At 40.4% G+C, this 11,153-nt stretch overlaps 1 protein-coding gene across 2 annotated transcripts; it reads left to right on the top strand.

Moving 5' to 3' along the window:
• Nucleotides 1-1,554: 1,554 nt before the first annotated feature.
• Nucleotides 1,555-11,153, top strand: LOC113478462 (amine sulfotransferase-like). Of its 2 annotated transcripts, none has more exons than XM_026845699.1 (7): nt 1,555-1,791; nt 4,313-4,479; nt 6,838-7,046; nt 8,114-8,240; nt 8,848-8,942; nt 9,838-10,018; nt 10,798-11,153. In XM_026845699.1, the coding sequence occupies exons 1-7, from the start codon at nt 1,667-1,669 to the stop codon at nt 10,920-10,922; spliced, it is 1,029 nt and encodes a 342-aa protein (XP_026701500.1). In that variant the 5' UTR covers nt 1,555-1,666; the 3' UTR covers nt 10,923-11,153. The 2 variants fall into 2 exon arrangements, with proteins under 2 accessions (XP_026701500.1, XP_026701501.1); XM_026845700.1 differs by lacking the exon at nt 1,555-1,791 and adding an exon at nt 2,108-2,185.

The raw sequence follows: 11,153 nt of genomic DNA, 5'->3' as shown, positions 1-11,153 counted from the left end.
TTGTTGTGTCAACCCAAAATCCCCCTGCCACTTCGCTGAACTTGGGAGTTAGGATATAAGATACACAGGTAAAACACATTCAGTTGTGAATTACAGGAATGAAAGAAAGAGGGAGGCAAAGTGTGCCAGTGACAGAAATCCTGTAGGAAGGAGCAGACACAGTATTCACATTTAGCTTTCCACACTGACTGTGGCCCTCAGGTAATGCTAACTTTTGAAGATGTTCTCTAGTAATTCAGGTACCATGTATCTTCAGAGTGGATTTTATGCAATGTCAGTAGTAGATGTTACTGATACATAATAGTACCTGAGGCAAGTCTAAAATAAAGGAATGCCTTACAAACCCTTTTTTTTTTTTTTTTCCCCATTTGGTGGGCAACTGTCTGTTCCTATGCAGATTCCTAAAATGAGTGTTGAAGTGGTCTAATTTAGTTACCCTTTTTTTGCTATGACATTTTGAATGTATTTTGCAAAAACTTATATGAAACTGATTGTGGAATTCCATGTGTTTTATTTAGGCATTTACTTTACATTTTAATTTTACAGTATAGGTAGGCAGGAGACCTGTCTATTGTCAGTATAGGGAACTTCAGAGCTACACCAGTTTGCTGTCACTGTAGAGGCTTGTGAAAGAACTATGATTAGTATGAACAGAAATGTATTGGTGTGAAGTACCAGAGGAAACAACCAGAGAAGGACATAAGAGGTTAATATAGCACCGAGAACACTGGGGTTTTTTAAATTATACAATAAATCATACATCTCCTTTCCCAGTCCCCCACTGAACAGTGTGCAACTTCACCTGCAATATAAATATATGTTAGACATTTGGATCCCAAAGTTAATTATTAATATTGCAGTGGATGGACTATTTATCCCGAAAAAGATAATACACATGAAACCTATGTTCAGTTAACTGCAGATAGACCATAGTTCAGGGTTACTGACAAGCAGGGACAAATCCTAACTTTGGGATGCTGTCATTTTACAATATTCTTAGGATTCATACGCTTTCCCCACTCACTATCTGTCCAAAGGCCAAATGGATTTACACGCTATTTCTTTTCACTGGAAAATATTGATTCTTGCCCTAACTCACACCTTGCCAACAAGCTCTCCAGCTAGTTCACAAAGCTGATGTGGGACCATAGTTGTTACTCTTCGGATTCTTCGGAGCAATGTGCCAGGGCTGGAACATCTGGTGGAGCACCTCCCTATCTAGTTTTGGGATCAAAAGAAGTTGTCTTTAATTATTATTAAACACTTAGAATAGAAATTGCAGTTACAGGATACTAGAGGCAGGCCTGATTGGCATGCAGAAAGCAAAGCAGAACAGGCTTCATCTTTCACTGTAATGGTTTCCTCTGTGATTAAAAAAACCTCAACCCTACTCCTCTTTCTGGCTCATTCGTATGCTGATCAACCTGACTGATCGGTTGTGCAAGCTCAGGGACTATCTGAGGATTTGATTCAGGTTAAAAAGTAATCCTATACAAAACAGTGCAGAACTGGGGAACAAAAAGTTCTTTGTCTTGTTGCTGTAGTGCAGGTTTCAGTGAGAAATGTCTCAGGCATTGTTTAATTTCAGTTATAAAATACCTCACAGAAAAACTTAACATGAACCCAGCCATATACATGACTAACCCAAGCAGCTCATTCCAGGCTCATGGCTGAGATCAGTTTGAAATGGTCTGATCAACTACTTCAGTGGAGTAGTGGATTCAGGCTACTCTTTGGGACTACTGTCACACTTTGCTTGAAGATAAAAACCAATTTGAGAAGAAGTGAAAGGTGAGAAAAAAAAACCCAAAACATAGAAAAAAGCAAAAGATTTTATTCACTTCTGGCCCTCTCCAATCTTCTTCAGTAATGCTGTTGATAAAAAAAAAGGAGGAACAGTAATCAAAATGAGCATTTAAATAATTTCAAAAATCTTTCTGGACTGGTTTAGTTTTTTTTGCAAGTTATATAAGTTTTCTAATCTCTGTTTGCATTAAAGATAAGCCAATATTGAAAGCAAGCCAATCAGCATAGTGTCTGTGGGTTCACATCTCAGTTAAAAGGGAAACGTGACGGCTCAGGCTTCTCTAGAGTTACTCTTATTCAGCTCAGGAGTTATTCGTATTCATCGAGTTGGGAAGTAGTAGCACACCTCTCCATGGGCACCGAACAGAGAGTGAGGGAGGTAAGTATGCCTGAAATTATTAGAACAGTAGATCTCTGAGTTAAATGATGCTCTATTATCCTCTCAGTAAAATAATAATAATTGTACATAGAACTCTTTTGTAGACCATTTTGGCATGTACTGCCAGAAAGAGTTGCAGAGAGCTAGGGGCTAGAGGTGGTCCATGTTTGAGAGGAAGACAGCTGTCCAGAGCAGTTATCTCAGTGCTGGTGTGGAAACTGGAGTCTTGCATGGGCTTTTCTGTATCATTCAACAAAGAAATTGGAGTTGTAGCTGTGAGATAATTAACTAAGCAGAGTAAAAGTGTGTGGTCACTGTGGATTTAGGAGATGAACTGGCAGACACCTTTGTGGGAGGTAGATTTTTGAGATACATTTTTGAGATGCATATCTGGCTGGTACGAGCATACCTGAAAGTTTAATTTTTCTTCCATCATATACAGCAGATTATGAATAGGCTTTCCAGGAAACAGGGCAAGGATTTTTTTTGCATGGTATATTTTTTCATGGTATATTTATACATCTGTAAGAAACAAGCAGTGCAATAACCTTTGTTCCAAAGTAATGTAAAAACTCATGTTTTGCCAGAACAAGATCAAGAAGGTTTCTGTATGCTGTGCATTGAATGTGTCCACTTTTTGTTTTCCACAAATTCCTGGCTCTTTCTCCTGTATCACTAACATTTTTTCACTCCTTCTCCATATCTTTGCGCTCTTAGGACTTCCCCAGCTTTGGTATCACAGCTTGAATTTAAAACTGTACTAATCCCTTCATTTCTAAACATGGGTGTTTCTCCATTTAGAGCACTGATTCATTGGGGGCTGTTTCACTCGGTGAAACACAGGCTTTGATGGGAAGCTGAAGCACCTCACAGGCTTTGATGCGGGCGGTGCCTGTCGCCATGAGATGAGGCAGGCAGCCCCTCACCACACTCAGCGGTGATTCCCCTCGCTGCCCTCCGTCCCCACCTGCCCGGCCATGGCCCATGCCACCAGCACTGGTGGAGAGAGGGCAGCACAAGCACAGGGGCGGGTGCTCCCAGGAAGGAGACATTCAGCCACATTTCTTTGCCCATGAATCTTTGGCAGTAGAACTGATCTCGTGCGTCTCCCAAAGCAAAGGATTTTTTTTGCTAACAATACCAAGTGTGGGTGTTAATAGGTGTCTTATGTGAGTGTAAATTTTCACCCACATAAGACAATGCTTGTGATATCCAAGTCTGGAAGTGAGCTTGCTTACGTCATTTCTGCCAAGGCTTGTACATTGTCTAATGGTATTAAATAGTTCATCTAGAGATCAGGGAGGGAGAGACTGGGATGTTAAGCTTACCAAAATCCATGGATGTATCACTCAGCTCAATGACTGCAGAAGAGACACAGACCAAAATCTTCAAATCTAGACGCTCCATTTGGCTCTGGCTCAGCTACAAGAGTCAGTCTCTCTCTTCGGTCTCTCTTTTACTCTGCCTGTATCTCCTCAAGCATTTGTTATTCCCTAGTCACAACAATGCAACAATGACAATTAATGTCTTTTTCTGGGAAATATATGGCAATGGTGTTAATGAGACACAATCTCATAAAACCAGCAGATATGTTTAAGAAATAAACACATGTTCATGATTACCTGTTTGCAGAAATTATATTTTACTATTGGAGAAACATTAGCAATGAGAGAATAAGTAGAAGGAGGCAGAAATTGTAAGAAGACATTTTTAGCAGTTTCAGTCACAAATTCCAGAATGAGAGCTTGGTAGTTAAGCTAGCTCTGTTCAAGAGTTATTAACATCCCAAAGTCATTCAGATCCTAGAGGAATCTTTACAAATTATTTTTATATAGGTTGCCTTCAGTGACATTAGTTTTTATTTGCAGGTAGCATACATCTGTATATGAATAAAGAGTATTGCTCTACACCTTCCTTTTTTTTTTTTTTTTAATTAGAAATGTATCCCAAGTAATATGATTGCGAAAATTTGAAAGCTAAATTTCAGTGTATTATTTCCAGAATTTTGCTGAAATGCGTTTTGCTAATGAATCTTTATTTGATTTGCTCTTTGTTTGTTGAACAAGATATAATAAGATATAAAGTTATATCTTGAAAAAGATATAACTTTGTATTTTCTTATTGCAGGTTATTCACCTATAACAACAGATTAACAATGGAACAACAAAAAAAATACCTATTTGAATACAAAGGCTTTTATTTTAGTGTTGAAACTTCACCTGAGTACGTAGCTTCCCTGGAGGATTTTGAAATCAATGATAGTGACATATTTATAGCTACTTACCCCAAATCAGGTAAGAATGGAATGGTTTCTAAAGAGGGGGAAAATCTGCCTTTATTCAGCCATCTAACTGCAGAAATACCTAGGGTTGTTAGTTTTTATTTTGGACGTGAATCATCTCTCAGTATATGCAGTGTAGCATTAAGTACAAACCTGCATAGCTGTGGCCTGAACAGCCAGACACAAGGTTCCCGCTTGTGTCCAACCGAATTGGTCTGCCTCATTCTTGGACTCCATCTTGTAGGTGTACTCAGAGCAAGCTACACAAAACCCAAACTGACCTCCTTTACCTCACAAAACACATATATAGTTTTGGCAGGGCTGGGTGCATGAGTGTTGGAGATGACTGTGGGGTGTCTGGAATGATTCGTGGGCTCACATGGAAGGTGGTTTGGGGGTTGCTGCATCCAAATTGCAACCAAGCAGGAGATCAGAGCGAATGTGAGTCAATGCTATAAGCCTTTCAAGGACAAAGAAGTACTATTTACCCACATAGCAATGCAGACACTAGTGTGATGAATTTTGCATTCCTATTTCTGAAGCAAATGCAACTGAGCAATCAGCTAGTTCCACTGTAATCTTAGAGATCCAAAGCCTTGACATGTTTCCATACAGGTTCACTTGATGCTTTAAAACTGGTTAGCCATTTTTCAAGACTGCATTTCATAAGTTATTAGTAACTAATGACTTGATCACGCATGAAGCAGTGATTTATGACTAAAGCCTTGCCATCTCTGGTACCAATCCATGCTTGTACTTTTAAGGCCTCTGCTGTTTGTGCTGTTGGAAACCTCTGCCATTATCCTTTGGTGTTCTTCAGCAGCCTTCAAGATGCAGCCTTTGCATAATATAACAGGTGTTTTGTTAGCATATGTCCTTTTCCTAGAGTCACAGAACACCTTGCTGGAATTCACTATTCCCTCCGGTATTCAGTGAAGTAGCTGAGGTAGAAAGGCATTCTTGAGCGAAGCCCAGATCGACTGGCAGGGAACACCAGGTGTGGTCGTAGTGAAGGCAGATGTGATACAAGAAGCCTGTGAAGGGGTTGTGGACAACAAAGAGAGGGGACTGTGAGCCCAGGCAATGCTAGCTCATCATCAGGCAGCACTGGGGTGAGCTGTCTGAGTAAGGCAGAGAAGGAGGACAAGGCGGCAGTGTTTAAGAGGTAAAGATCTTATGGCACTGAGATGAGCACATCTCTGGAAGTAAGAGTTTCATGTTGCAAAGTGATGGGCTACCTTGGGACAGGAAGGAATTGGAACATGATTTTGAGTTATGAATTGCACAGAATGTCATCTCTCATTCTCATCTTTCCCTCTATCCTGCCCCACCATCCTGTTTCTTCCTCACCAGTTATCAATCTAAGGTACCCTCTAAACCTTCTGTTGAATCTTTACCGCTGCACAGAAAAATTGTCCAGCATGATTATGCCAAGCAGAGCAAGACAGTCAACACAGCTGTGAAATCACTAAGTATTGTTCCTGTGAATCCTAGGGCTATTTCTTTTTCTTGCCCAGTGACATTATATCTACAACATGACTACAGTCTAATCTCCAGAATGAAGAGATTCCTTCCCAGGTGAGGTCTGAACAACTAGGCTTCAGTTTCAGATGCCTTCCTTTCTCTCTGCTTGTTCAGGGTAACCTACAGCAGTAATTCAGTACTCTTCTACATTGGTTTGAATGCTCTCAAGAGTCCATCTTTACTGGCCTATGGTATAAAAGGGGAAAGGAACCAGGACTAGTATAGGGCTGAGAAGGCCAGAGGACCTGGAGTTAAACAGTTCTGCTTATTGCCCAAGTGGGCTAATCACTCAGGATTTTCCTCCTGCCATTACCACCTGGCACATGAACACATACTGGCACAGCAGTCAGTCACCTGCAGGGTCCTACCTTCATAGATCATCATTGTCAGCAGCTGTGACTCAGGAGTCAGACCTTCCCCAAGGAACTTTAGAGACCCTCTTGCCACAAACATTTGCTTTGTGGGGCTCGTGTGTGCTTTTCCAAATCCACGCATTATGAGGTATTTTTAGGAGTGTGGTCTACAGAGATGCAGCAATTCATAGTCCCACAAGAGGATGAGGACAGACATAGTTTGTATGGAAGCTGAGTATACTGGGTGAAGGAAGTGAAGGTTTAGTTACTGTCCTTGGCTTTTCTGAAGGGACAAAACAAAAATATGCTTCCATTCTGCAGTCAACAGTCACCACGACAATGTTTGCTTTCTTCAGTATGTGAAGTTGTATTTGTATTCAAAAAGTGAAACTCATTATAGCAGTGCAGAGGCTCTGTTTACGACAATATACTATCTTTAATTAAAAAAAAAAAAAAATTCAAGCAAGGTTCAAATATAAAGGTTTCCTTCTCAGGAACTGTTTGGACTCAGAACATTTTGAGCTTAATAATTCATGAAGGCCACCGTAACGGAACGGAAAATATGGAGACCATGGAAAGAATCCCATGGCTGGAATACAACACAAAAGATAGGGATTATGCAGATCTTCCTTTGCCTCGTGTTTTTGCCACCCACCTGCCTTACTACTTACTTCCAAGAGACCTGAGAAGAAAAAGAGGACGTGTAAGTGATGCTGTTTTTACAATTTCCTTAAAACCAATCATGCCATTTTGCCTCAGTGAATTGGTCCAAATCCTACTATTTTCATCTTTCAGTTCTCCACGTCTTGGAATAAATATCACCTGCTTCATATACGTGGGGAGGTCAGGGATGTTCTAAAGCCCATTTCTTCTGTTTCCTTTCAGCTCCAACACTGTTAGCGAGAGGGGTGATACATTTTAGGAGGATCTGCCAGGGTCAAAGACTTGCACTGATTTTCCCCTTGCGAAAATGTCCTATTCCAGTGAACTTATAAATCTGAAAAAAAGTCTCCCACACTGAAAATATGAGTAGGACTATAGTAGGTAGGAGGGAATGTGAGAACTGCATTTTCTTGCTTCCTAGGACTGTGAGTTTCTAAATAGGACTCTCCATTGTGAACTGTGCCATAGCTCAGGGCCTGTCGCCCATGGAAAATGCCTCCTTAGAGACAGGTGTAACCAAGCTAAGGTTCACTAACAGAACACGGACATATGGGCAAGTCTGAAGATGTATATGGGATATATACTTCTAACAGCACACTGAGAATTGCCTTACATTCCTTACAGCAAATTGTAACTTTGCTGCCTGGTGAAGGACCTCAAACTTCTGCTAGTCTTTCCTATAGTGGTCCTGATGACTTCTGCCCCTTCCATCCTTACTTCTGATGTAGGGCTTCCCACGACTCAGTGAGCATTGCTGTGGCAGAGCTCTGCCCACAGGGGCTATGGAGGCAAAGTTCTTAGAGCTGCTGTTACCTTTTTCACAGATACAGGTGTAACGGGAAACTGCAATATGCTCACCATTTTCTTCACAGTACCAGTGAAGTTTGCAAGAGATTTAGCCGCTGCCACTGAATGACTACAACTACAGAAATACCACCTGTAAACAAATTGACAGCACTACCTTATGCAGAATTTACCTAATGTGATTGTCAACCTTCAAATGGTTTTCACACATTTTAAGTGGGACCTGTACAGAAAAATGCACTCATGGTCAGGGTAATGGAGTCCTTTAATATCTCTAAGACTAGTCTTCTTATTGTTTTGCAGGTTATTTATGTTACCAGGAACCCTAAGGATGTTATGGTCTCTTTCTACCACTTCTCCAAATACATCTGCTCATTAGAGGAAATACCAGATTTTAACCTTTTTATGGAGAGATTTTTAGCTGGTAAAGGTAGGATATCTTTTTTTTACTAAGGAGCCCAAATCCTACTCTATGACCTCAGATTGAATGAAGATTAATTATATCACTAAATACCAATTATCAGAATCCTCAGATATGCAGTAACTTGAATCCAAAGCTGCAGAGGCTGTCTGAGCTTGACATAATTTTCTGATGAAAGCTGGTCCAAAGGGAGTAGCATAGTCATGGCTTTGCTGCTCCCCAACGACATGCAAGCTACTTATTTTATCTGAACTGGATGCTGATTCAGAATACAACCATTATGACTGAAAGTCTCTTAACACTTTCTGCACTTGGTTAGTGGAGCTGAACCCATAAGACAGACACTGTACAGCAGATACAGAAGTGGGTTTTTTGCTTCTGCGGGTATTAATTCAGATTACTAGTGTTCCTAGTAACCCAAAGGGAATTTGTCATGTTGACTTGGAGAATTGTCACAAAGACTGTGAGCACGCATCCCTCAAATGATCAAAAAAAATTATTTAAAACAAAAACCACCCTTTCAAAGACCTAAAATACCATTAATTTTACTGTTTTACTGCTAGTTCTTAATAGTATTTATCTTTATTTTTTTGTTTTAATAATTTTGCTTCCTAAGTACTTGCCAGTTCGTGGCTAGATCATGTTGAAGGCTGGTGCAGTCATGCAGAGGATTTCAATATACTCTTTGTTACCTATGAAGAAATGAAAAAGGTGAGGTCAATTAGTATCATTATATTAAAGATATTCTCTTCTTATATTGAGTGCATTTTCAGACAGCTCTTTAATAATTACACTTTATATCGGAAAGTGCTTAATCATTTTGGAGTACATTCAGATTGAGACTTCTGAGAGGATGAAGTGATTTGTCTACTGGTTCAAGGTCTTATTAATTACTAGACAATTATTAGGTAAAACACTTTCCAATATGACAGAAGTTATCTTCACTGCCACCCCAAAAAAACCCTTTCTGACACAGTAAAGAACAAGACTTTTACAATTATCTTCAACAGGAATGTTGTGCTCATAAGGACAGTTCTACTAAAGGAAAGAAATGCTTAAGAGGCAGTCTTTAAAGTACTTGAGGAGCTCTCAAATTGCGACTAGATGTTTCTTGCTTGGTGGCTGCTCACACCTTTGTGCAACTTCTCGTTTCTCAAAGGTGGATGCCCTTCTCCTCTCGGGCAAGCCCCAGAGCGCCTCAGCCCATGTCAAATGCTATTGCACTGGTCTCTCACCTTTTGGAGCCTCAGGTGCTTGGGTTGAGTCCCTTGCTAGGACAACAAGACTGACAAAGACTCCACGGGTTGATTGCCTTCACAGTGACAGGTGCAGTTCCAGGAGTGACAGTGCCAGGGCATCTAATGAGATGCAGACTGGGTTTGCAATGTGGGGAGCAGAACACAGAATTCCCCATCTCTAAGGGCACTGCTGCAGTGAGCTACAGCATCACTGCTCTCCAGTATTCAACTGATGCGAGACTATGCTCATGCAAAAACGATGGTCAGTTCTGCACCCAAATGTATGTCCCTTATTATCCTGTATTCCAACTACTGCATGTATTTAGCTCTTTGCATCATCAAGACTCTTCAAAGTGATGTTATTGCAGGATCTCAGAAGTGCTGTGCTGAAGATCTGCAACTTCCTAGGCAGAAAGCTGAGTGAAGAGGAAGTGGACAGTGTTGTGAAACAAGCTACATTTGAGAACATGCGAAAAGATCCCAGGGCAAACTATGAGAACCTGCCAGATGATATCGTAGAAAAAAACAAGGGCAGTTTTCTACGGAAAGGTAAAATGGAAGCAGTTCAATGCTACAACTATTTAATCCCACACTACTTGGTGTGAGATGAACCTAGGGTTTCTGGTCTCAGCTGGAATGCCTCATTTTCAGAGGGAGACCAGATTAGTTGTCTAGAGGAGCAGTTTTATTGCTGTGGCATCAGTGATTTGACCATATTTTCCTAAGGAAAATAAAAAGTTAATGTTTTACTCATTTTAATGTGATTGTAACAGGCCTGTCAGATACAGGAAAGGATTTAAGGATTTTACCCAACCAGGAGTAAGATAACTCTTTTTTTTTTTTTAAACTTATTGTTTCTTACTTTTCAAGGCAAGAGTCACCTTGATTGTGCGAGCATAGACTTTCTTTTCCACCTACCCTCCAAGCCCATACATTGCATCCCCAGTCTCCTGGGCATTGCTAAGGTGTCCTAACATTCAGTGTAGGATGAGACCTCGAGGGATTAGAGTGGTGCACTGAGAGAAAAACAGGAGGTGTTGTTTTTAATAATTTCCTCTTTGATATCAAAGGAATCAGTAAAATACCAGAACAAGTAAGTTTAATAACTTTATGAGGAGTCAGGATTATAGGTCTATGCTGTGTTTTATTCTCAGCATCTAGATTTGGAAGCATGTCCTCAAAAGAGCACAGGGAGCCTCACTTAGCAGGCCAGCAACAGGGAAGTGCTGAGGAAGCCAGGAATTGCTTCCCAAGACTAGCACTCTGCAGTGAGCTTTGGAGAGATGCACATTCTGCTTCTCACTTGCCTTTAATGTCTCTTTCCTCAGGCACTGTTGGAGACTGGAAAAACATCATGACAGTGGCACAGAATGAAAGGTTTGACAAAGTTCTTAATGAGAAAATTAAGACCCTGCCCATCAAATTTATCTGGGATATTAATGATGAAATATAGCATGGTTTTGAGTTTCATCATCCTTTGGTGTTTATACTGAATGGACATATCTGAAGTTCTGGCATAAGAAAATACATCCATTTTCAGCTCTGTTATAGAAATAATAATGATGACAACTCAATCACAAAATGTGAGTTATCTGAGGAAGCTATGCAGTTCCAACAGTTTGCTGTTTGTAAATTTACAAGGTATTTTAATTGACTTTGTTAATAAACTTATTCCCTTCCTTCA

The sequence above is a fragment of the Athene cunicularia genome, assembly GCF_003259725.1.
Source record: "Athene cunicularia isolate RWA chromosome 3 unlocalized genomic scaffold, athCun1 chr3_part1, whole genome shotgun sequence".
Classification (NCBI taxonomy): domain Eukaryota; kingdom Metazoa; phylum Chordata; class Aves; order Strigiformes; family Strigidae; genus Athene; species Athene cunicularia.
This window is presented reverse-complemented; position numbering and strand designations above follow the sequence as displayed.

Excerpts from the sequence above, each read along its gene's own strand:
- LOC113478462 (XM_026845699.1), top strand. The coding sequence starts at position 1,667 with ATGGCTGAGATCAGTTTGAAATGGTCTGATCAACTACTTCAGTGGAGT. Across the intron at positions 4,480-6,837 it reads AGCTACTTACCCCAAATCAG|GAACTGTTTGGACTCAGAAC; the intron begins GTAAGAATGGAA and ends TTTCCTTCTCAG. Across the intron at positions 8,943-9,837 it reads CCTATGAAGAAATGAAAAAG|GATCTCAGAAGTGCTGTGCT; the intron begins GTGAGGTCAATT and ends ATGTTATTGCAG.